Source organism: Anomaloglossus baeobatrachus, chromosome 5 (genome assembly GCF_048569485.1).
Source record: "Anomaloglossus baeobatrachus isolate aAnoBae1 chromosome 5, aAnoBae1.hap1, whole genome shotgun sequence".
Taxonomy (NCBI): Eukaryota; Metazoa; Chordata; class Amphibia; order Anura; family Aromobatidae; genus Anomaloglossus; species Anomaloglossus baeobatrachus.
In genome coordinates this window covers 41,162,524-41,189,978 of record NC_134357.1, presented here as the reverse complement: position 1 = coordinate 41,189,978, position 27,455 = coordinate 41,162,524, and the positions used below count along the sequence as shown (strand labels likewise).

General features: G+C 48.9%; 1 protein-coding gene across 2 annotated transcripts in view; it reads left to right on the top strand.

Annotated features, from left to right (window-relative positions):
* Positions 1-27,189, top strand: part of ADAM12 (ADAM metallopeptidase domain 12) — a 779,249-nt gene extending 752,060 nt beyond the window's left edge. For both annotated transcript variants that reach the window (XM_075348446.1, XM_075348445.1), the window contains exons 22-23: positions 7,079-7,203; positions 26,500-27,189. In XM_075348446.1, coding sequence (XP_075204561.1) covers positions 7,079-7,203; positions 26,500-26,545 — 171 coding nt within the window. In that variant the 3' untranslated portion in view covers positions 26,546-27,189. The remainder of the gene's footprint in view (positions 1-7,078; positions 7,204-26,499) is intronic.
* The last annotated feature ends 266 nt before the right edge of the window (positions 27,190-27,455 follow it).

The following is a 27,455-nucleotide window of genomic DNA, read 5'->3' as shown; positions in this document are numbered from 1 at the left end:
TAGTGATGAGCGAGCACTACCATGCTCGGGTGCTCAGTATTCATAACTAGTGATGAGCGGGCACTACTATGCTCGGGTGCTCAGTACTTGTAACTAGTGATGAGCGGGCACTACCATGCTCGGGTGCTCAGTACTCGTAACTAGTGATGAGCGAGCACTACCATGCTCGGGTGCTCAGTACTCGTAACTAGTGATGAGCGGGCACTACCATGCTCAGTACTCGTAACTAGTGATGAGCGGGCACTACCATGCCCAGGTGCTCTGTACTCGTAACTAGTGGTGAGCGAGCACTACCATGCTCGGGTGCTCTGTACTCGTAACTAGTGATGAGCGGGCACTACCATGCTCAGTACTCGTAACTAGTGATGAGCGGGCACTACCATGCTCGGGTGCTCTGTACTCGTAACTAGTGATGAGCGAGCACTACCATGCTCGGGTGCTCTGTACTCGTAACTAGTGATGAGCGGGCACTACCATGCTCGGATGCTCTGTACTCGTAACTAGTGATGAGTGAGCACTACCATGCTTGGGTGCTCGGTACTTGTAACTAGTGATGAGCGAGCACTACCATGCTCGGGTGCTCGGTACTCGTAACTAGTGATGAGCGGGCACTACCATGCTCGGGTGCTCTGTACTCGTAACTAGTGATGTGTGAGCACTACCATGCTCGGGTGCTCGGTACTCGTAACTAGTGATGAGCGGGCACTACCATGCTCGGGTGCTCAGTACTCGTAACTAGTGATGAGCGAGCACTACCATGCTCGGGTGCTCAGTACTCGTAACTAGTGATGAGCGGGCACTACCATGCTCGGGTGCTCAGTACTTGTAACTAGTTATGAGTGGGCACTACCATCCTCGGGTGCTCGGTACTCGTAACTAGTGATGAGCGAGCACTACCATGCTCGGGTGCTCAGTACTGGTAACTAGTGATGAGTGGGCACTACCATGCTCGGGTGCTCAGTATTCGTAACTAGCGATGAGCGGGCACTACCATGCTCTGGTGCTCAGGTACTCGTAACTAGTGATGAGCGGGCACTACCATGCTCGGGTGCTCAGTACTTGTAACTAGTGATGAGCGGGCACTACCATGCTCGGGTGCTTGGTACTCGTAACTAGTGATGAGCGAGCACTACCATGCTCGGGTGCTCAGTACTCGTAACTAGTGATGAGTGGGCACTACCATGCTCGGGTGCTGGGTACTCGTAACTAGTGATGAGCGGGCACTACCATGCTCAGGTGCTCAGTACTCGTAACTAGTGATGAGTGGGCACTACCATGCTCAGGTGCTCAGTACTCGTAACTAGTGATGAGTGGGCACTACCATGCTCGGGTGCTCAGTACTCGTAACTAGTGATGAGTGGGCACTACCATGCTCAGGTGCTCAGTACTCGTAACTAGTGATGAGTGGACACTACCATGCTCAGGTGCTCAGTACTCGTAACTAGTGATGAGTGGACACTACCATGCTCGGGTGCTCGGTTTTCGAAACAAGCAGTTGGGAGCTTGGATGGGCACGAGGCCTGTGTTTTTTTTAGTGCATAAAAAAGGCCAATTTTCTGTGACCCAGCAGTCAGTGGCAAGGCGTATATCTTATGCTATGTCCCTACCTAAATGCCTCTATCTGGGCTAAAAAGCTAAGTGTCTTAATTTTTAAATTTATTTTCTTAGCAATAATGCACGTCCAAATTCTCCAAATTCCTATATTCTGTGTTTGCATACTTTATCTTCTCATAGTACAGCTGTATATTTGTTAGAGTATATTTCATGTTCAGTTTGCACCTGTTCACATTTGAATGTTAGGAAGTGCCATCAGTTTTCTCATTTTAGATTATGGGGTCATGCCTTCTGACTGAGCACTCTTTTCTCATTGGCTTAAGGCAATTTTTAATTTCCTGTTAGCAGGTTCTGCTCGCCCATAAAATTGTATGTTGTTTATCTTGGATAGAGGCATTTAGGTAGAGCTCCAGCATAAGAGATACGCCTTGACGCTGGCTGCTGGGCTCACATAAAACCCTTTTTAATGCGCTAAGTGTTTCAATTTTTTTTATTTATTTTTTACCAGTAATGCACATCCAAATTCCTGTATTCAATGTTTGCATTGACAGATGACAAATGTCCAGAGATTCATGCATATTAGATTAGTGATGGATCCCAGTATAAGGGATTCTCTAACTGTCCATATTGTTCAATTACCAAATTTATTATCTAGCTGTTTCATTAAATCACTGTTCAGATCAAGCAGCTGTCAGATTATTTTCCCAAAACAGCGCCACTCTGGTGTACTGGCTGTGCGTGGAACTGCGCCTGACTGCTGCAATACCAGACATGAGTGGGAAAACAAAATCTCTCTTTTTTATCACCTCAAACAATCCCTTTAAGGAGGTTAAATGTGAAGTTGGGCTACGAGCTCCAACAGCTCCATCCGAAGTATGACGGATACACGGTTTCTTCATATTTGATGAGCCGCATGTTTTATATCGCGGCTTTTAAATGGATGACTACAAAGTGTTCTGGAGAGAAGGCAACACATTGATGTCTGGTGCAAAGACCTTCAAAGAACCATTTCAGTGTGGAGCCGGCTTGTTATAGCCAGGGCCGAGGCTTGCGAGCCCGAGAGGAGAATCCTGCGCTCGCTTCATTTATTGATAGTGTTCATATACACAGTCACTAAATAATGTATCTATTTGTATTTTATACTGGCAGCATGTACTAGAAAGCAAAGTGCACAAAGCCACCTAAACGCTGCAATATCAGACACCACCTATTGACAAGGGTGGCGCTATTTCTAGTGGATAAAAGAACCAGGTCCAGTTAGAGTGTACCTGGCACTCAGGCTGTGTTCACACATTGCATTTTTCCCCAGTTTTCACCTCTGGCTCTATCTCAGTTGTCTCTGAGCTAGTGGGGGAGAATAGCTGGTATCATGTGTACATATTGTACTCAGCTCTTCCCCCCCAGACATGATGGATTCCTGCTCCACTGTCTCTATGTAGCACATTTTTGAAAGCAGCAGCAGTATGGAGGACATATAAAACAGTACTATACAGTGTAGATGTAAATCCAGCTCTGTGTAGAGATAAAACACTTACTAGAAAGCTGCAGCACCATCTGCGCATGTCTCTATCTCTCTCACCGAGGTTCTACCTTCTCCTCTCCCTTCCCCCATAGACTTTAATAAGTAACTTTAATCCGATCATTCAGTGAGCCAGCAGCACATCTTTTATAAGATAGGAGGAGGGGGCAAGGGGAAGTGGCTCATAGGTGGATAAATATCAGATTTCTCTGATAATATATATTACTGTTTCTTATATTGACTTGTATCATTTATTTAGGCTGTTTGTTAACATGGCAGTGACTACTTGAAAGGGTGATCTAATCTTATTAAAATAGGCTAAATTGCAAAGCGCTTGTAAACACAAAAAAAAACAACTTTGCAATTTACCTACTATTAAAAATATTCTTTTCATTTACAAGAATTGAGATACTTTTAATCCTTTAAGTTTACCGTTTGTTGCGAGGTGAAGGTGGCCAGTGTCATAGGCGACAAATGTGCACTTTCAAGCTGTTTGCAAGTGATGCGCCCACCGGGGCCGTGAGGCACTTGTTACCGGGCCGCGGTTCTGGCTCTGGGATGTCACGGCGGCAAGGCCCGGTTCCGTGACTCCGGAGGTGTTGTTTAATAAAGATATAGGGGATGATGATTGATTCGTGACTCCACCTGTGGTGTGCAGCAAATTAGGTGCCGCCGCTGCGGGGTGGGGACATCTGGGGCAGATGGTGACGCAGCTTGGTTGGTATGGCTCTCTACAGGTAGAGCAGGGCCCCAGGGCGGGTGGTGGTGGTAGTAGTAGTCTATGATGGCGGGGGTTGCTGCACTGGATGTGCAGGCGAATAACAGAGCCACACAGGGATGCAGTCTCAAGATCTTTACTCACTGTAGCCGGTTCCAAGGTTACACACTCGCCAGTCACCGCCTTTGGAGTGCCGAGATTCACTGTGATGGGCTCACAGCCGATCCCTGGTAGCTCGGAGATTGAGTCCAGTGCACCTAATCTAAAGGGTACACTTTCCTGGCCGACTCCTGCGCTTGCTTCTCCCTCCTGCATTGCGCCTTCGCTCACTGACCCCTGTATCAGTGCTCATGAACCCTGTTGGGTGGCGTGAAGCTCTATCCCGTTGGTCCTTGAGGGTCAACTTCCAGTGAATTCGTGTGCGGTGGTAGCTTCAGTGTGTGCAGTCACCTCAGCCGCTGGTTTTGCTAGCGAAGCCGGTAGGTTATACTCCCCTAACTTAGGGATGAGTCCCTGTGTTGCAGCCAAGCCCTTCCACCCATAGATTATATGTGGAACAAGGCCATGGGATGACGTTGCACTTCCCGTAGTCTCTAGTACCCCTTCTGTTGGTGCCCGGGCCGAGCGGTACCTCCTCCAGGCCGCGGGGCTTAGCTCCTCCACTGCTCCTCTTTCGCTCCTCCACACTCTACACACTGTGTTCCCACTTGTACTGTTGTATTCCCACTCCTAAGACTCCACCCCCCCAGCCTGACTTCGGGTATATCACCCATGTCTGATGAGGTATTTCTGAGTCTGGGTTTTGTGCTTTGTGTGAACCAGTGTTGACCTCTTCCTTACCCGGGATGGAATACCACACCTCTGGCTGAGGTGCAGTACCTATGTGGCGACTGAAGCCTCAGGGGCGCCACACAAGCGCTGTTCTTCAATCCCTCCAATGCTGCAGAGGCAAGTCTGCCACCGCTTGCAGCATACGAGTGCGAGCAGCTTGGGTCAGCGGCTCAGCCATTCCTGCAGCCCAAACTGTCAATGATCAAGAGTGGAAGAGAGAAGCCGGAAAGCAGGGGAGCGCCACACTGCTGTAAAAAAGAACTTGAGAAGACCCAAAGGTGCAATTTTACTTCTTGCTAGTGTAGTAGGAGGCCACCGTGTACCTTGAGGTAAATTCTAGAAGTCCAGAGCCTACTGCTCACCCTGACGTGCTTAGAAAGTCTACATATAACTGAATAGGATAACTGAAGTGAGCACTAATATATATATTATGAGTGCAAGCCAAAAATTACATACTATATACGGATAAGGCTGCACATCAAACTTAGATAATAGTATAATGCCTCAAGCATATGGACAAATATTGGAATATACAATGAAAAATGCTACTTGCTAATTTGAACATGTGAATAATGAATTGCATACCTGCCATGAATATTAGGAAAAAGGAGATAATTAAAAACTCCTATATAAGAAAGTCCTTAGTTACCCCTCTCCACCCACAGCAGTTTTTAATTGCAATGAGATGACACACAGTTAGGGTCACAGAGCTAGGGACCCCAATATAGAGATATGCCTTGACGAGGCCTTGGGGCTCAGTTACATTGATCAATGCGATTGCTAAATATCTCCTTTTTCCTAATATTCATGGCAGGTATGCAATTCATTATTCACATGTTCAAATTAGCAAGTAGCATTTTTCATTGTATATTCCAATATTTGTCCATATGCTTGAGGCATTATACTATTATCTAAGTTTGATGTGCAGCCTTATCTGTATATAGTGCTTAGAAAGTCATCCGTCTAGAGAGCTGTCAGGGCCCAGAATCGGACAAAGGTTAACGGAGTTAGAGGGAAGGAGACACAGACCTCGGAACTTAAGGACGAGATCCAAGATAGCGGAGGGGGACAGGTTGAGGAACAGTACCCCACAGGGACAGGAAGGAAAGAAAGGAAGGCCATGTCTTTCATAATGGTGTGAAAAATAAAACGGAACTATTCTAGTTGGCTAAATGAACTCTGGTGTTGTGTGAGTTACTGACTGTCCATGATGGTGACTGTCAGCAGGGTGATGAACACCGGCCTGAAGAAACCAGTAAGTGTCATACGCGCCCCCCCACCCAGAAGCCACATCCGCACACAGTCTACTTTTGAAGGAGTGTGGCGCCAGAGCGGCCCAGCACCTTCCTTCACCAGTAGTTGGGTGGAGGTCCGTAATCTTAAAGAAAAGAAAGGAACTTAGGTCCCAATGCTCCTGATTATTCAAGGATCTACAGAACTCTGCTCTGAAGGGGAAATCAGCGGAGGAGCAGTAGTGGTGACCAATTATTCTAAAGGGGGCTTTACAAGAGACGAGCTATCGTGCGATGCATCGTCGGGGTCACGGTTTTCGTGACACACATCCGGCATCGTTCACGACGTTGTCTCGTGTAACGCCTTCGAGCAACGCAGTATCGCTCACAAATCGTGAGTCGTGTACTCGTCGTTTACTTTCAAAATATCGTTTATTTTTAATGGCGCCAGTTGTTCATTGTTTCCGTGGCATCACACGTTGCTCCGTGTGACACCCCGGGAACGATGAACAGATCTTACCTACGTCCCACGGCACCCGCCGACTATGCGGAAGGAAGGAGGTGGGCGGGATGTTTACATCCCGCTCATCTCTGCCCCTCCGTTTCTATTAGCCGGCTGCCGTCTGACGTTGCTGTGATGCCGAACGTCCCTTCCCCTTCAGGAAGTGGACGTTTGTCGACCACAGCGAGGTCGTCCGGAAGGTAAGTACGTGTGACGGGGGTTAAACGAGTTTGTGCGCCACAGGCAGCGATTTTCCCGTGACGCAAAAACGACGGGGGTGGGTACGATCGCTCGTGCTATCGCACAATAGATCGACTCGTGTAAAGCAGGCATAAGAATCATTTGGTCCTGGCAGTCAGATTGGCCGTCACTTGCTATCATGGAAAACCCCTTTAAATACCGCAGTCAATGTTGGGTGCCCCCCTTCCATGGCACCATGTAACCGACGCACGTTTTTCCTTCTGTATAAATTGTGATGGCAATGTTCATATTGTCACATAGGGAGAGGCCATATCTGTCTGTTTGGACTCAGAGGTCAGGATTTTTCATTTTTCGCCATCCCCCTGGGCATCCAGAGGATAATAAAAGGCATTTGCATTTCTGAGTGTTTCCGTATAAGTTCTCCACATTCGGCGGTGGTCACACTCTGCTTCCACTTGAAGTATTTGGCATTGAAATGTTTATTTATACAAGTTTTCAAAGACTTTGTATTTTGCTTCCAGGGATCGCACATACCCAGCCCTCCGCAGAAACCGCTGCCGGCAGATCCAAAGTGTGCCCGGGCGGACGGCGGCCCCAGCTCCGAGCCTGAACATCACCGAGCCATGGTGCAGATCACTCCTGTAAGGTAAGCTGCACTCGCTGCAGAGGAGCCCGCCATCAGGTGCTGCTGCCACCCGGCACTGCGCAGGTTAACTCTGGCAGAGAGAAGAAAAAAAACCCTGCAGTTTTATTCTCCGCACCTCACATTTTTGTAAAGTTGAGCGCTTCAGGCAGCGGAGGAACTGGACTGTAAATGAGTTGGATCAGAAACAGTTTTGACTTGTACTTGCCTTCAGCTGTTACAACAAGGTCTGAAATATCATCAGTGACGGCCCCCGATCCGCCGCGCACCCCGGAAAGGTGCATGTTTACAGGTGAAGGGGCAGGCTCCAAATGTCACCGTTCAGACTAGCTTTTCCAGTTGTGTTTTGTAACTGTGGCAAGAAAATAATAAGAGATTTGTAGTGAATGGATGTCACCGCCACAGGGAGACCGAAGACAGCAATGTGAGGAGGAAAGAGAAAGCGCAGCAAAGTCCAGAGAAAGAGCTCAGCAACATGTCTGCAGACACAGAGGACATACCGGTACTGCGACATGTCTGCAGACACAGAGGACATACCGGGTACTGCGACATGTCTGCAGACACAGAGGACATACCGGGTACTGAGACGTGTCTGCAGACACAGAGGACATAGCGGGTACTGCGACATGTCTGCAGACACAGAGGACATACCGGGTACTGAGACGTGTCTGCAGAAACATAGGTCATACCGGGTACTGAGACGTGTCTGCAGACACAGAGGACATAGCGGGTACTGAGACGTGTCTGCAGACACAGAGAACATAGCGGGTACTGAGACATGTCTGCAGACACAGAGGACATAGCGGGTACTGAGACGTGTCTGCAGACACAGAGGACATAGCGGGTACTGCGACATGTCTGCAGACACAGAGGACATACCGGGTACTGAGACGTGTCTGCAGAAACATAGGTCATAGCGGGTACTGAGACGTGTCTGCAGACACAGAGGACATACCGGGTACTGCGACATGTCTGCAGACACAGAGGACATACCGGGTACTGAGACGTGTCTGCAGACACAGAGGACATAGCGGGTACTGCGACATGTCTGCAGACACAGAGGACATACCGGGTACTGAGACGTGTCTGCAGAAACATAGGTCATAGCGGGTACTGAGACGTGTCTGCAGACACAGAGGACATAGCGGGTACTGAGACGTGTCTGCAGACACAGAGGACATACCGGGTACTGAGACGTGTCTGCAGACACAGAGGACATACCGGGTACTGCGACATGTCTGCAGACACAGAGGACATACCGGGTACTGAGACATGTCTGCAGAAACATAGGACATAGCGGGTACTGCGACATGTCTGCAGAAACATAGGACATAGCGGGTACTGAGACGTGTCTGCAGAAACATAGGTCATAGCGGGTACTGAGACGTGTCTGCAGACACAGAGGACATAGCGGGTACTGAGACGTGTCTGCAGACACAGAGGACATACCGGGTACTGCGACATGTCTGCAGACACAGAGGACATAGCGGGTACTGCGACATGTCTGCAGACACAGAGGACATAGCGGGTACTGAGACGTGTCTGCAGACACATAGGACATAGCGGGTACTGCGACATGTGTGCAGACACAGAGAACATAGTGGGTACTGCTGTGGCGCCCCTGACCTGGTCAGGCACCACTGAGTACTGCACCCATGCTGGGGACAGTACAATACAGGTAATCCAGAAGGCTGACCGAGGTGTGACTACACAGGCGCATAGTGATCAGGTCTCACACATGTACCTATGAGAGGACCCCTGGGGATCCCAGGAGGGGGAAAAGCCTTCACCTCCACTGGAATAGTGGAGGGGGCCAAAAGCCTCCATCTCCTCTCAAGGGGTGTGGTAAGAGAGCCTGGTTGCTAGGTGGCGTAGGCAAGAACAGGAGAGGAGGAGCAGTGAGCCAGTTCAGTGCAGTGCAGAGTCCAGGGAGCTCCGAGAGGAGCTGACCCCTACCCCTGGGGCTGTTGCAGTCTGACAGCGCCCGCGCAGTGGCTACCGACGGGGGAGAACGGTCACCTAGGAGTGCTACCCGAAACCCGTCTCCAGCTAAAGAGAGAGCACAGAGTGGGAAGTAAGGAGACTGCTAGGGAGTACCAGGCCCAAACGGGCGGCAGATCCCGGAGCGGGGATAGATCCACCTTTCCTTGCTAAACCTGCCGGTGTGGGGCCCTCAAAGCCCACACCACAACACCACAAACGCCGCAGCCACGTAGCCACAGTTAGGGCCCATAGTTCACAGGAGGCAAGCAGCTGGAGTGATCTGGTCCAGGCGACAAGCAAACGGCAAACGAAGGGGAGAGAGGCTTCAGCAACTTCCCTGGGTGACCCCCATAGGGACTAAAAGTCGGGGTTACCCCAAACCACTAAGGGCTAAGGAAGGCGAGTCGGTAGTCACCATCATAAGTCAGCCTGAAGGATACCTGGTTCCAGCCTGGTTCATCCCAGCTACGCCCGGGTTACTCACCCTGCCATCAACTGTGAGTAAAACCCCTGAAAGACATCCTGCTTGTGTGGAGTTATTCTGCGCCTTGTGGTTCTACACACCTACACAGGGCCCTGGGGCTTGCCTCACTCTCAGGAGGCTACTACACCCTACTGCACCCACCATCAGCCCCATCCCTTAATCTGCAGTGGCGGTCCCCACTGACCGCAATTCTGAGAGTGGCGTCACGACAAAAAGAAGATCTCCTACCTGTGACAAGGTCCAGCCGAGTGGAGTCCCTGAAGGTAATGCACCGACACAACACCTGTGGGGCTTCACATCTGGCGTCACGAACAGGATAAGGACTAGACCTGTCCAGACAGGTGACCATGTGCCTGGGCGGTCCGCTTGAAAAATTGGAAGCGCCGCCATATTGCCACCATGAAAAGCGCGCTGAAAAACAACAGCAGCCCGCGCTGGGAGAAGTTACCGCCCACGAAGAGGTGTGGCTACCCAGAGATCCCCTGCAGAGTTCTGACCTCGCTTGTGAAGAGAGCGGAAGCGTCCAGAGACGGCGGAACGGAAAAGAAGCCAGCAGCTTGTTGTTAGAGAAAATGGCGTCTGAATGCAGAGACCCAGAGCCAGGCTCCACTGCCTGGTGGTGTCGGGAGCTTGCCGAGTTCTGCGATCAACTGGAGGCCAGGGTCGGAAGGCAGATCAGAGAGGGACGTGCGGAGTTCCTGGGAATGACCGCGGCGGTTCAGGCCTATGAAGAGAGAGCCGCGCGCCGAGTGCCAGACCGGGCGGTGACGACTCAGACCCCGATGCTGCCACCGATGGGTGAGTCCAGTGATGCCCCTGCCAGCGCGAGTGCCCCGACCCCTGCTGCCACGTCCGCGGTCCCTGAAGAGGCGTCCGGCGCGGCGACGCTGAAGCAGGCCGCAGCCACGCCAGGTGCAGCCCGCCAAGCTCAGGCCGCCGCAGCGATGCCCTGCTCGGCCCACCAAGACCCGGTCCCTGCAGCGACGCCCAGTCCGGCCCGCAGAGAACCGGCTGCCACCGCGACCCTCATCCGCGCCGCAGGTGTGACGCTGACCCAGGCCGCCGCCATGCTAGGCCCGGCCCGCCGAGACCCTACCGCAGCCGCAACGCTCGTCCGCGCCGCAAGTGAGGTGCTGAACCAGGCCGCAGCCCCGTCAGGTGCGGCCCGCCAAGCCCAGATCGCTGCAGCGACGCCCAGCCCAGCCTGCAAAGACCCCATCGCAGCTGCGACGCCGATCCAAGCCGCGACAGCGACGCCGATCCAGGCCGCCGCAGCGATGCCCTGCCCGGCCCGCCAAGAAAAGACAGACGTATCATTGTTTACCCCGGCCCGCAAGGCCAGAGCAGACACCGCTCCCCAGTCTAAGGAAGTCCCTGCTAGGAAGTCCCTGGTAGGTGAGGACCCCGCATACTGGCAGCTGAAGGCTGACCTGGAGGCCAGGTTCCCACAGGAGATGGTGGACCGGTACATGCTACCTCCGCATACCCCCAAGAGGATTCCGGCAACCCCTGCAGCAACCACGCCAAAGAGTCCCCCGCCTGGGCCTGCTGATGAAAGTCCATCCCCAGCACTGCCACCAAAGGAGTGCTCAGAAGAACTAAGGGGGAGGGGAGGCCAGGAAGCTGAGGAGCTGACTCAGGAGCCACCAGCAGTGGATCCATACCCAGAGCCGGAGATGTTGCCATATTCCCGCTGGGATGAGGAAGACCTAACACCGTCTGCTGAAGAAGATTTGCCCAAAAGCCTCACCTGGGAGCTTGTAAGCTGTACCTCGCAGAATCCAGTCCGCAAGACACGGCGCCGTAACAGAACCCAGTCTTTCCCTGCACCGCAGTCCCCAGAGCAAAGAGATGAAATAACGGCCAGAGACCTAGAGGAGAAACGGTTCCTGAGAAGAGCCAAAGCCCAGGTCAGAGGACCCCTTTGTCGAGGAGTAGTGGAAGATTTTAGCCTAAAATCAGGATACGGCTTCATCGTAGCACCTGGTATGAAAGAAGGCATTTTTGTCAACAGAAGAGACGTGAGAGCTCATTTGCCCAGAGGACATCCTGGAAGAAACCTAAGGATGTGAGACACAGTGCAGTTTACCATGCATCAAGGAGAAAGAGGCTGGTATGCGCTAGATGTAACACCATGTCCTAAAGAAAGAGAAACAGACACTGAAGAAGAAGAAAGAAAATACAAAGAACCCACGGATGATGAAAGAGATCAAGAAACCAACAGGTGCCGCAGCCCTACAGGCCCAAGCCCTGGTATGGAAGAGTAGAGGAATCTGCATAAAGTAAAGTACACCAAGTTACTGTTTGACCAGTTTGAAAGTTTGCAACGTTACTGTTTAAGAGATGTGCCCACATAAACTAATGTGAGAAATGAACCTTAAGGCTATGAACTGGCTATAGCCACAAACTCTCGCAGTGTAAATAGTTACACCAGAGGGCACCACCACCACCAGAGTCAGCCTGTTTAGGGGCTTGGCTCGTCTGCAACCAGGGAGCACGTCCGTATATAGGGCCTTGGCTCACCTGCGACCAGAGAGCATGCCTGTTTATGGGGCCTGGCTCTCCACCACAAAGAGGGTACCTGGTCAGCACCAACTGTGAAGGCCACCTCTGGATCCTGCCAGAAGTGGCTGAAGGCGCGGCTTCACCAGGCCAGGTATGCCCTGAAGACCACCAGACCATGAAAGCCGCCTCTACATCCTGCCAGAAGTGGCTGAAGGCGCGGCCAACAGGAGAGGCAGATTGGAGGAAAGGTCTGGGGAAACGGATGGCCCAGACCTGGTTACCAAAAGGACCGGTGACCTGCCTCCTGAAAGGGTTTGGGTGGGTTAATGGACTTGTGGGTGGAGGGTGGTGATGTATGGTACCTGGTGGTTTTAAATGTTTTACCATGTTTTTACTGTTTTATGCATTTTTAAAATGTTGTCTTGCAGCCCGAGGATGTGCTGGTGATAACTAAGGGGGAATGTGGCGCCCCTGACCTGGTCAGGCACCACTGAGTACTGCACCCATGCTGGGGACAGTACAATACAGGTAATCCAGAAGGCTGACCGAGGTGTGACTACACAGGCGCATAGTGATCAGGTCTCACACATGTACCTATGAGAGGACCCCTGGGGATCCCAGGAGGGGGAAAAGCCTTCACCTCCACTGGAATAGTGGAGGGGGCCAAAAGCCTCCATCTCCTCTCAAGGGGTGTGGTAAGAGAGCCTGGTTGCTAGGTGGCGTAGGCAAGAACAGGAGAGGAGGAGCAGTGAGCCAGTTCAGTGCAGTGCAGAGTCCAGGGAGCTCCGAGAGGAGCTGACCCCTACCCCTGGGGCTGTTGCAGTCTGACAGCGCCCGCGCAGTGGCTACCGACGGGGGAGAACGGTCACCTAGGAGTGCTACCCGAAACCCGTCTCCAGCTAAAGAGAGAGCACAGAGTGGGAAGTAAGGAGACTGCTAGGGAGTACCAGGCCCAAACGGGCGGCAGATCCCGGAGCGGGGATAGATCCACCTTTCCTTGCTAAACCTGCCGGTGTGGGGCCCTCAAAGCCCACACCACAACACCACAAAAGCCGCAGCCACGTAGCCACAGTTAGGGCCCATAGTTCACAGGAGGCAAGCAGCTGGAGTGATCTGGTCCAGGCGACAAGCAAACGGCAAACGAAGGGGAGAGAGGCTTCAGCAACTTCCCTGGGTGACCCCCATAGGGACTAAAAGTCGGGGTTACCCCAAACCACTGAGGGCTAAGGAAGGCGAGTCGGTAGTCACCATCATAAGTCAGCCTGAAGGATACCTGGTTCCAGCCTGGTTCATCCCAGCTACGCCCGGGTTACTCACCCTGCCATCAACTGTGAGTAAAACCCCTGAAAGACATCCTGCTTGTGTGGAGTTATTCTGCGCCTTGTGGTTCTACACACCTACACAGGGCCCTGGGGCTTGCCTCACTCTCAGGAGGCTACTACACCCTACTGCACCCACCATCAGCCCCAGGCATCCCTTAATCTGCAGTGGCGGTCCCCACTGACCGCAATTCTGAGAGTGGCGTCACGACAAAAAGAAGATCTCCTACCTGTGACAAGGTCCAGCCGAGTGGAGTCCCTGAAGGTAATGCACCGACACAACACCTGTGGGGCTTCACACTGCGACATGTGTGCAGACACAGACAACATAGCGGGTACTGCGACGTGTGCAGACACAGAGAACATAGCGGGTACTGAGACATGTCTGCAGACACAGAGAACATACCGGGTACTGCGACATGTCTGCAGACACAGAGAACATAGCGGGTACTGCGACATGTGTGCAGACACAGACAACATAGCGGGTACTGCGACGTGTGCAGACACAGAGAACATAGCGGGTACTGCGACATGTCTGCAGACACAGAGGACATAGCGGGTACTGCGACATGTCTGCAGACACAGAGGACATAGCGGGTACTGCGACATGTCTGCAGACACAGAGGACATAGCGGGTACTGAGACGTGTCTGCAGACACAGAGAACATAGCGGGTACTGAGACGTGTCTGCAGAAACATTGGTCATAGCGGGTACTGAGACGTGTCTGCAGACACAGAGGACATAGCGGGTACTGAGACGTGTCTGCAGACACAGAGGACATACCGGGTACTACGACATGTCTGCAGACACAGAGGACATACCGGGTACTGAGACATGTCTGCAGAAACATAGGACATAGCGGGTACTGCGACATGTCTGCAGACACAGAGGACATAGCGGGTACTGCGACATGTCTGCAGACACAGAGGACATAGCGGGTACTGCGACATGTCTGCAGACACAGAGGACATAGCGGGTACTGAGACGTGTCTGCAGACACATAGGACATAGCGGGTACTGCGACATGTCTGCAGACACAGAGGACATAGCGGGTACTGAGACGTGTCTGCAGACACATAGGACATAGCGGGTACTGTGACATGTGTGCAGACACAGAGAACATAGTGGGTACTGCGACATGTGTGCAGACACAGACAACATAGCGGGTACTGCGACGTGTGCAGACACAGAGAACATAGCGGGTACTGCGACATGTCTGCAGACACAGAGGACATAGCGGGTACTGCGACATGTGTGCAGACACAGAGGACATACCGGGTACTGAGACATGTCTGCAGACACAGAGGACATAGCGGGTACTGAGACATGTCTGCAGACACAGAGGACATACCGGGTACTGCGACATGTCTGCAGACACAGAGGACATACCGGGTACTGAGACGTGTCTGCAGACACAGAGAACATACCGGGTACTGCGACGTGTCTGCAGACACAGAGAACATAGCGGGTACTGCGACATGTGTGCAGACACAGACAACATAGCGGGTACTGCGACGTGTGCAGACACAGAGAACATAGCGGGTACTGCGACATGTCTGCAGACACAGAGGACATAGCGGGTACTGAGACATGTCTGCAGACACAGAGAACATAGCGGGTACTGAGACATGTCTGCAGACACAGAGGACATACCGGGTACTGCGACATGTCTGCAGACACAGAGGACATACCGTGTACTGAGACATGTCTGCAGACACAGAGAACATACCGGGTACTGCGACATGTCTGCAGAAACATAGGACATAGCGGGTACTGAGACGTGTCTGCAGACACAGAGGACATACCGGGTACTGCGACATGTCTGCAGACACAGAGGACATAGCGGGTACTGTGACATGTCTGCAGACACAGAGGACATACCGGGTACTGAGACGTGTCTGCAGACACAGAGGACATACCGGGTACTGCGACATGTCTGCAGACACAGAGGACATACCGGGTACTGAGACGTGTCTGTAGACACAGAGGACATACTGCGACGTGTCTGCAGAAACATAGGACATAGCGGGTACTGCGACATGTCTGCAGACACAGAGGACATACTGCGACGTGTCTGCAGAAACATAGGACATAGCGGGTACTGCGACATGTCTGCAGAAACATAGGACATAGCGGGTGCTGAGACGTGTCTGCAGACACAGAGGACATAGCGGGTACTGAGACGTGCCTGCAGACACTGAGGACATATCGGGTACTGCGACATGTCTGCAGACACAGAGGACATACCGGGTACTGAGACATGTCTGCAGAAACATAGGACATAGTGGGTACTGCAACATGTGTGCAGACACAGAGGACATACCGGGTACTGCGACATGTCTGCAGACACAGACAACATAGCGGGTACTGCGACGTGTGCAGACACAGAGAACATAGCGGGTACTGCGACATGTCTGCAGACACAGAGGACATAGCGGGTACTGCGACATGTGTGCAGACACAGAGGAAATACCGGGTACTGAGACGTGTCTGCAGACACAGAGAACATAGCGGGTACTGAGACATGTCTGCAGACACAGAGGACATACCGGGTACTGAGACATGTCTGCAGACACAGAGAACATACCGGGTACTGCGACATGTCTGCAGACACAGAGAACATAGCGGGTACTGCGACATGTCTGCAGACACAGAGGACATACCGGGTACTGCGACATGTCTGCAGACACAGAGGACATACCGGGTACTGCGACATGTCTGCAGACACAGAGAACATAGCGGGGTACTGAGACATGTCTGTAGAAACATAGGACATAGCGGGTACTGAGACGTGTCTGCAGACACAGAGGACATACTGCGACGTGTCTGTTGAAACATAGGACATAGCGGGTACTGTTACATGTCTACAGACACAGAACATACCGGGTACTGCGACAGGTCTACAGAAACATAGGACATAGCAGGTACTGCTACATGTCTGCAGAAACATAGGACATACCGATACTGCGACATGTCTGCAGACACAGAGAACATACCGGGTACTGCGACATGTCTGCAGAAACATAGGACATAGCGGGTACTGCGACATGTCTGCAGACACAGAGGACATACCGGGTACTGAGACGTGTCTGCAGACACAGAGGACATACCGGGTACTGCGACATGTCTGCAGACACAGAGGACATACCGGGTACTGAGACGTGTCTGCAGACACAGAGGACATACCGGGTACTGAGACGTGTCTGCAGACACAGAGGACATACCGGGTACTGCGACATGTGTGCAGACACAGACAACATAGCGGGTACTGCGACGTGTGCAGACACAGAGGACATAGCGGGTACTGAGACGTGTCTGCAGAAACATAGGTCATAGCGGGTACTGCGACATGTCTGCAGACACAGAGGACATAGCGGGTACTGAGACATGTCTGCAGACACAGAGAACATAGCGGGTACTGAGACATGTCTGCAGACACAGAGGACATAGCGGGTACTGCGACATGTCTGCAGACACAGAGGACATAGCGGGTACTGAGACATGTCTGCAGACACAGAGAACATAGCGGGTACTGCGACATGTCTGCAGACACAGAGGACATACCGGGTACTGCGACATGTCTGCAGACACAGAGGACATACCGGGTACTGCGACATGTCTGCAGACACAGAGAACATAGCGGGTACTGAGACATGTCTGTAGAAACATAGGACATAGCGGGTACTGAGACGTGTCTGCAGACACAGAGGACATACTGCGACGTGTCTGTTGAAACATAGGACATAGCGGGTACTGTTACATGTCTACAGACACAGAACATACCGGGTACTGCGACAGGTCTACAGAAACATAGGACATACCGATACTGCGACATGTCTACAGACACAGAGAACATACCGGGTACTGCGACATGTCTGCAGAAACATAGGACATAGCGGGTACTGCGACATGTCTGCAGACACAGAGGACATACCGGGTACTGAGACGTGTCTGCAGACACAGAGGACATACCGGGTACTGCGACATGTCTGCAGACACAGAGGACATACCGGGTACTGAGACGTGTCTGCAGACACAGAGGACATACCGGGTACTGAGACGTGTCTGCAGACACAGAGGACATACCGGGTACTGCGACATGTGTGCAGACACAGACAACATAGCGGGTACTGCGACGTGTGCAGACACAGAGGACATAGCGGGTACTGAGACGTGTCTGCAGAAACATAGGTCATAGCGGGTACTGCGACATGTCTGCAGACACAGAGGACATAGCGGGTACTGAGACATGTCTGCAGACACAGAGAACATAGCGGGTACTGAGACATGTCTGCAGACACAGAGGACATAGCGGGTACTGCGACATGTCTGCAGACACAGAGGACATAGCGGGTACTGAGACATGTCTGCAGACACAGAGAACATAGCGGGTACTGCGACATGTCTGCACAGATATAGGGATTGACAATTATTAAGATAGATGGATATTAGGTTAGATAGATAGAGAGGGATAGATAGATAGATAGAGGGATAGAGGGATAGATAGATAGATAGATAGATAGATAGATAGAGGGATAGATAGATAGATAGAGGGATAGATAGATAGATAGATAGATAGAGGGATAGATAGATGGATAGATAGAGGGATAGATAGATAGATGGATAGATAGATGGATAGAGGGATAGATAGATAGATAGATAGATAGATAGATATGTAGATAGATAGATATGTAGATAGATAGTGAGATAGATAGATAATGGATAGATAGATAGATAGATAGATAGATAGATAGATAGTGGGATAGATAGATAGAGGGATAGATAGATAGATAGTGGGATAGATAGATAGAGGGATGGATAGATAGATAGATAGATATGTAGATAGATAGATAGATCGATAGATGGATAGAGGGATAGATAGATAGATAGATATGTAGATAGATAGATAGATCGATAGATGGATAGATAGATCGTGGGATGGATAGATAGTGGGATGGATAGATAGATGGATAGATAGATAGATAGATAGATAGTGGGATAGATAGATAGATAGATAGATAGTGGGATAGATAGATCGATAGAGAGAGAGAGATAGATATTATAAGATAGATGAATGGATAGATGGATGGATAGATATTAGGATGGATTGATAGATATTAACATAGACAGATAGATAGGTTGTGATCTTGGTTCACCCCCTTTAAGGAATTGGAGAAGGAATCTTGTCTTGATAGAACACAGACGTTGCGATGATATCCAGGAATTCATTCTCATTCTTAGTTATATAAATAGTAGCCAGCCTTCTTTGGTGCCACATTTTGCTGTCATTCATTGGTATTGTCACACGGAGTTTTGCTCAAAACTCGTCAATTGTTATGGTAGCATAAGATGCTGTTCACACTACAGATTCTGACACTCCACCCCATGGTTTCTCTGGTGTTTCTGAGGTACACAGGCAGGCTCGGGCATTGACCAGCTGTGTGCACCTCCATGGTCAGGCTAGCAAAAGTTAAGCTCTGCTATCCTGCTGGTTACCTCAGGTTTTCAACAACATGTAATCTCAATAACATTTGCTCCTTACCTTTTTAAGATGGCGTAATCTGTCTTCCCATGCCGACTATAGTTTATTGCTGTGTTGATCTGTGTGCTGTTGTGTCCCAGTCCTGCTGGGGATTATATTGTGTGGTGCTTGGAGTTGTTGTGGAGGTCTCCCATCGTCTTGTTTCCTCCCTGCTCTTATTTTCCCCCTTATCTCTTATTGTTTTATACCTCTGTGTGATACGCTGTGATAAAGTTTTGGATCCCCTGTTCGTATATCTCTTATGGTTTTATCACACTCCTGTCCCGACCCCCTCCTGGGGTAAGGGGGTATAAGATCAGGGCTGGTCAGGAGCAGGGCTAGGAAGGCGGCTCAGACATCATCACCTTCAGAGGTAACTCTGAGATCAGGGATAGTTAGGGCTCCCCAGTCTAGGAGCCCCTGTCCCTAGCATTCTCCATATCGCCCGTGACAGGTATTAGGAACATTGCGCACTTCAGAATGCCATGAAAGTACCCAGTGGTGTACAGATGGGGCCATCACCATTAAATTGGGCCACCCATGATGACAAGGTTTGCCACCCAGAAGGTGTTTCTCTCTTCCCACTCTGCCCAAAATGTAGTTCCTCTGAGGAAGGGTGTATAGCTGTACAGACCAATCAGGATTGGACCTCTCTATCCAATGGTCCTAATGTTGCCGCATTGCTGCCTATTGTATGGTAACCCTTAAACACCCATTCGTTCAGAACATATGCACCGAAAATGGTCAAATGTGTGTATGACGTGAGTTTTGCATCAACTGATTGACTAGATGATAAATGGTGAGATGTATTCAGCCCTGGCATGAATTGTGACCGTAATCGGAGAAGGCCGATCACGCTTTCCTTCTGGTTGTAGATTATGCGGCTAGGAAAGGCCCGAGCTCGGCGTCCATTCATTAGTGTCCCTCTCAATGCACAAGTGCATTACCTTCCTGATCTACGATAGAGAGGAGACAAACTTAAAAGACTGGAGAGCAGAGCGCGCAGGCTCAGATTCATGGCTTCCCGAGGATCCCCGGGCTGTTAGATTTATTGCAGTGTGTGGTCTTTGCACTGCGGAGGCTGTTTATTCAGTAATACTAACAGTGTTCCCACCGCTCCACTACAACACCTACAATGAATTACAGACAGATTTTCTGTACGAGTGAAAAATTCATTATCTTTGCAATATAGAAAATAAAAAAAAAAAGCATAAAAGCATTTTCAGAAAATGCGCTGATGAGCAGTCAACCAGAAATTCATGGTCTTCTGGACTGTAATATGGGCCGTATTCACACATAGCAGAATTGCTGTAAGTTGAATTTATCACAAATATATTCAGTATTGCCACATAATCTTCTTTCCTCATGATGCCATCTATTTTGTGAAGTGCACCAGTCCCTCCTGCAGGAAAACAACCCCACAACATGATGCTGCCACCACCGTGTTTCACAGTTGGGATGATGTTCTTAGGCTTCAAAGCTTCTCCCTTTTTCCTATAAATGTAACGATGGTCATTATGACCAAACAGTTTAATTTTAGTTTCATCAGTCCACAGGACATGTCTCCAAATATTAATGTCTGTGTACCTGTGTGCATTTCCAAACATTAATCTGACTTTTTTATGTTACTTTTGGACTAGTGGCTTCTTCCTGGCAGAGAGGCCTTTCAGCCCATGTCAATACAGTATTTGTTTCACTGTGGATAAAGACACAATCTTACCAGCTTCCGCCAGCATCTTCACAAGGTCTTTTGCTTTTGTTCTTGGGTTGATATGCACATGTCTGACCAAAGCACGTTTATCTCTGATACACAGAACCCGTCTCCTTCCTGAGCGGTATGATGGCTGGACATTCCCATCTTGTTTGTTCTTGTAAATAATTGTTTGTACAGATGAATGAAGCACCTTCAGGAATCTGGAAATTGCACCCAAGAATGAAGCAGACTTGTACAAGTTCACAATTCTCTTTCTGAGATCTTGGCTGATTTCTTTTGATTTTCCCATGATGCTACAGAAAGAAGCAGTGTGTTTCAGGTGTGCATTAAAATACATCCACAGGTGTGTCTCTAATTAATTCAGATATTGCCAATAACCCTATCAGAAGCTTCCAAAGACATGACATCATCATATGGGCTGTCCCATATTGTTTAAAGGCATAGTACTCTTAGTATATGTAAACTTTTGACTTGCATGGATGAGATATTATAAAATCTCTACTATGCCGCATATTTCCCTCCTGATAAATATACATTTGCCAGTGTGTACAAACCCTTAATGAATTTATGCGGAGTTTAATAGTAGCGTAGGATAGAGACTAGCCTGCCAACAAAATCCCTGGGATTCTGAAAAGAAAAAAAAATTCCAACATACCTGGTGGTCCAGGGTAGTCAAGGAGTTTATGGTAACATTCATGAGGTCTAGGACAGTGAAGTTGATAATGGTTGTTTAAGGCAGTAAAAAAGCCTGGTGTCTAGTGGGTTACTGTGTTTTCCATGGACAGTAATCACATGCAGCTTCACATTTCTGCATAGTCTGTGCAGTAAAGGATTAGAGAGGACTGTGCAGGGAAAGATTAGAGAGGACTGTGCAGCTGTTTAGGATAGAAAAGAAAGGACTGTGCAGCGGTGCAGAAAAAATGGAGAGAACTGTGCAGGGGAGGAAAAGAGAGGACTGTGCAGCTGTATAGGATAGAAAAGAAAGGACTGTGCACCAAAAGAATGGAGAGGACTGTGCAGCTGTATAGGAAAGAAAGGACTGTGCAGCGATGCAGGGAAAAAATAGAGGACTTTACAGGGAAAGAATGCAGAGGACTGTGCAGGGGAGGAAAAGCAAGGACTGTGCAGCTGTATAGGATAGAAAAGAAAGTACTGTGCAGCTGTCCAGGGAAAGCATGGAGAGGACTGTGCAGCTGGATAGAATAGAAAAGAAAGGACTTTGCAGCACTGCAGGGAAAGAATAAAGATGACTCTACAGGGAAAGAATGGAGAGGACAGTGCAGGAAATGAAAAGAAAGGACTGTGCAGCTATACAACATAGAAAAGAAAGGACTATGCAGTGCTGCAGGGAAAGAATGGAGAGGACCGTGCAGCAGTGCAGGGGGGAAAAAATGGAGAGAGCTGTGCAGGGAAAGAATAGAAAGGACTGTGCAGCTGTGCAGGGAAAGAATAGAGAGGACTGTGCAAGGAAAGAATAGAGAGGATGGTGTAGCTGTGCAAGGAAAGAATAGAGAGGACTGTGCAGCTGTGCAAGGAAAGAATAGAGAGGACTGTGCAGCTGTGCAAGGAAAGAATAGAGAGGACTGTGCAGCTGTGCAGGGAAATAATAGAGAGGACTGTGCGGTGGTGCAGGGAAAGAATAGAGTGGACTGTGCAGCTGTGCAGGGAAAGAATAGAGAGGACTGTGCGGTGGTGCAGGGAAAGAATAGAGTGGACTGTGCAGCTGTGCAGGGAAAGAATAGAGAGGACTGTGCAGCTGTGCAGGGAAAGAATAGAGAGGACTGTGCACCTGTGCAAGGAAAGAATAGAGAGGACTGTGCGGTGGTGCATAGAAATGATATAGAGGACAGTGCAGCTGGACAGTTACGGAACAGAGAGGACTGTGCAGCTGTGATGGAATAGTCGCACAGAAGTCCTCAATGTGATCGAGCAGAGTGCGATAAGAGTTTGAAGTCTGATAGCTCTCCCTCCACTCTGGGAAAATATGTGACTTCATGGCATAAGATCAGAAGTAGCTATGTGGAGATATGGCCCAGAATCACCTCATAACTCTTATTCCTGCTATACGAAGGGCTACTCATAAGTCTTTGGCTTTGTGATCTTTTTTGTTTGTATGGTAACAAATGTTACATCACATGAAAGCCTTATGTAGCTAATATATTCAAAATTGTGTTTGTTGCTTATGGCAACAGTGTTCTACGCACGCAGGAAAACAACATGGCGGAGTATAATGTGATATTCACAGCAACTGAGAGCAGAGGAGGGATAAAATTCTTGTTTCTGCAAGGAAAGTCCACGAAGGATATTCATGGTGATATGTCGCAGACATTGGCGGATCAATGCCCTTCATATTCCACAGTTAAGAACTGGGTTGACAAATTTAAAATGGGCCACTTCAGCACCAAAGATGAGGAACGTCCTGGACGACCGAGAGTGGCTGTTGTTCCGGAGATCGTCGATGCTGTGCACAACCTCATACCGGAGAATCCACGAATTTCAGCTAAAGCAATAGCAGACATCATGGGGATTTCCCGTGACGTGTTTGTGTCATTATCCATGAACATTTGGATATGAGGAAGCGATCTGCAAAGTGGGTCCCCAAATGTCTGACAACAGATTAGAGAAGCCTGCGAGTGAAAACTTCCCAGTCCATTTGCAGCATTTCCGGACTGATAAAAACTTCCTAGATCGACTGGTCACTATGGATGAGACCTGGATTTATTTGTATGACCCTGAAAACAAGGAGCAGTCAAAAGAGTGAAGGCACAGTGGTTCTCCTTGTCTAAAGAAGTTCATGGTGTAAAAATGAGCCACTAAGGTGATGGCGTCTGTATTCTGGGATAAGGAGGGCGTGCTGCTAGTGGACTACCTTCAAAAGGGTTCCACCACCAATGCAAGGTATTACATTGAGCTTTTGGACCAATTGAAGGCAGCTCTGAAGGCCAAAAGGTGCGGCAAGCTGTCCAAAGGAATCTTGTTCCTGCAAGACAACGCCTCCGCTCACACTGCACAAGCGACCACGGCAAAACTGGCAGAGCCGGGCTTCCAGCTGGTGACCACCCACCTTATTCACCAGATCTAGCTCCCTCCGACTATCATCTGTTTCCAAATGTGAAGAAATACTTCAAGGGTATCAAATTTCACACCATTTCTGATGCCATGGCTGCTACGGATGCCTGGTTTGAGGCACAGCTGAAATCCTTCTTTTTGCTAGGCTTACAGAACTTGGAATACCGATGTAAGAAGTTTGGTTTCATCAGTGGAGAGTATGTGAAATAAATGTAAAGTTTCATCATCCTATCTTGTTTCTGTCTGGGTAAAGCCAAAGACTTATCAGCAGCCCCTCGTAAATACACTTTTGTGATGAAATTGAATTTTTTTTCTTTTTTGTCAATTGTTTTGACGAGTTTCTCAACCCCATAATGTCGGTCTCATCCAGAGCTGTATGTGACAATATTGTACCTGAGCTGCACAATTAAAAAACAATCATCGTAATACATTTGTAAAATGGACTTGAGAACGGCGATTGTTATAACATTACATGGTATTTTGTCCTATTTGCAAGGATGATGGGTCACTAATTTTCATAACTGAAAGGAATGGGAAGGTACTTACTAATAAAGCCTGTACGGCGTGTAAATTCTTATTATGGCCTCATAATCTCATCATCATCAGCGCAACGGCCAATATATCCAGATGGTAAATCGCCCCCTCGATCCTAGCAAACACTGCCCACACCAGATGAAACTCCACCAATATCATATCTGTTGACAACTATGGCAGCGCCGCTATGACGGTACAGTGCCTTAGCAACCACTGTGCAGTATTTTCCTTGTCTGCAATATATAAAAGCGGCATAACATGTATCCTCCCCCTATATAACATTGCAGACTAAGATATGATTTTTTTGCTGCACCTTTGATAGATCCCATTTACATGGTCTCCTCCTGACGTAATTTGTAGTATCAGTAAGAGATGCTGTCACCTATTGGCAGCATTAATTATGTAGTTTCTAAAGCCTGCTTTACACGGTACGATCTATCGTGCAATTTCACGATCGATCGCACCCGCCCCGACGTTTGTGCGTCACGGGCAATTAGTTGCCCGTGGCGCACAAAGTCGTTAACCCCCATCACACGTACTTACCTGCTGTGCGACGTCGCTGTGGGCGGTGAACATCCTCTTCCTGAAGGGGGAGGGACGTTTGGCGTCACAGCGACGTCACACAGCGGCCGGCCAATAGAAGAGGAGGGGCGGAGATGAGCGAGACGTAAACATCCCGCCCACCTCCTTCCTTCTATGTTTTACTTTACTCCTAGAGCCCATGTCCACAATCAGGAATTGCATTTTTTTTCGAGGCAGTGTTTGTGCTGCTTCCAAAACGCTGAATTGTACAGCACAAGCACAGTGGATTGGATTTAGAGAAATCCCATGTCCATTGTGTTTCTTTTTTCCACGGTGTATTCTGACCTGCGGTGTGACTTTCTGCTTGCGCAGACCTGTACTCTTTAAGACAATTGGTATTAGGGTGTCACCCGAGCCATGAACATAAGATAACTGCCTGCGTCTGGCCACTTCTTGGCTGGTATGATCCCTTCAAAGAACACTAGTACCAAGGACTGTAATACCCACTCGGCTAAATGACTATTACCCTCCACCAAAATCTGTTGCTGCTAGTAAATACCAACTTGACGGAACTGAACACATTCATGTCACTCGGAGTTTTGCACAAACTTTGCCAACTGTCATGGCGGTGTTGGGCGCTGTTCAGATTGCAGATTCTGACACTCTGCCCGATGGTTTCTCTGGTGTGTGGACTCCACACAGGCAGACTTGGTGGTCCCCACAAAGCTTCTCATGAGCCAGATCAGACAGCCCATACTTTGCACTGACGAGGGGCAAGCACCCCGAAACACCGTGTCTTCAAATTGGGATTCTGATCTGGCATATATATCCTAAGTCATATGTAAAGGATTGTCAAAAATCCACATTTAACTTTTAGGATCGCTACTTCCAATAGGTGGCGCTGCGCTAGAGTTTGTCTCTTGTCCTGGAGAGACAATTTGAACCTGCTATGTGCCAATTCATAGTCAGTCTAGCAAGAGTTAACCTTTGCTGGTTTGCTTGCTCCTTTGGTCAGATGTTGTGGGGAGGCCTATCACATCTGCTACCCTCCTATTTATGCTGGTTGAAACCTTCCACCCATGCCAGCTATATTTTATTCTATGTTGGTCTCTGAGATGTGATGTCCCAGACCTACTGGTGCAAGTTGTGCTCATAGTTTGGTGTGGTTGTGGAGTTTACCTCTGTTGTAGCTTCCATCCTGCTCTTGTCTGTCCTCCTCCATCTCTTATTGTCTTAGTGTGTGTGTGTGTGTGTGTGTGTGTGTGTGTGTGTGTGTGTGTGTGTGTGTACATGTGATGCGTGACATAGTTTAGTTTTCCCTTGTCTGTCTTAATCTGTGGGCTTCATCACACTCCAGTCCCATCCCTCCCTGAGGGGAGGGGGAATCAGATCAGGACTTGTCAGGAGCAGGGCTAGGTAGGAGGCTCAGATCTCTCCACCATCAGGAGTATCCCTGAGTTTAGGGATAGCATAGGGTCCCCTAGCTTGAGGGACAGCCTAGGAGCCCCACTTCCCCGCTATCCCATAGTCATAGTGAGAATTCAATTATTTTGTGTTTTACATAGTAAATATAGATAAGTCTAAATACCTTGACTATTATACATTGCTGAATTACATCAGATAACATACTGTTCTGTTTGGTTTCAGACCCGCTCCACGTCGACCCATCTTCAAGCCGGCCCACCTGAAGTGAGGAGTCGCAGCCTTGTGTGAACTTTGCACTACGCTCCGACACCAGTTGGAGTCTGTTTACTGAGACAACTGAACTTTTTTAATTTACTAATATCCTAAAAAAAAAAGGACTGAGCTGTGGCCTTTGGTGCTATGCTGTATGTACTTGCTCAGGTACTTGTAAATTATTAATTTATGTGGAATATTTAGTACAGTGCGGTGCATTGCGCTAGGTATATTTAACCAAAGAGGACTTTCCAAAGAAGGGAAATATTTTTATAACGTCTCGTACACTTGAAGTATTTTACGATTTTCTAGTATACTGAATGGAAGAAGGTTTCCAGACCTACGCATCAATAAGCACACTCAGAACTGGAGGTTTTATTTGTAAAATCTGCACTTTTTTTTTTTTTTTTTTTTTTTTACCATTTTTTAGCGTCTATTTACAATGAGCATTTAGTCAATAAAGCTTTTGGTAGATACATGTATATTGCTGTATTTTACAATATATCGACATATATAAGTCCGGTGCTATGGCAGTGAATGTATCTGCACACTCTGCAATGATCGCTGGCAGAGACCTTAATTAAGTTTTATTTGTTTTAACTTTTATCAGAAAGGTTCAAAATGCGGTGCTAATTTAATTTTTCATTATATCTTATACTGGTCGATGCTGTTTTTTATATATATATATATATATATATATTATATATATATATATATATATATATATATATATATAATATATATATATATATATATATATCACACACACACACACACACACACACACACACTCACACTCACACTCACACTCACACTCACACTCACACTCACACACATATACAAAGCCCCAAATCTTTGGCAGAGACATAAATGGATAGATTATATTTTGGCTGCCTGCAGACACCACTAGAGGGAGCCGGCTGCAT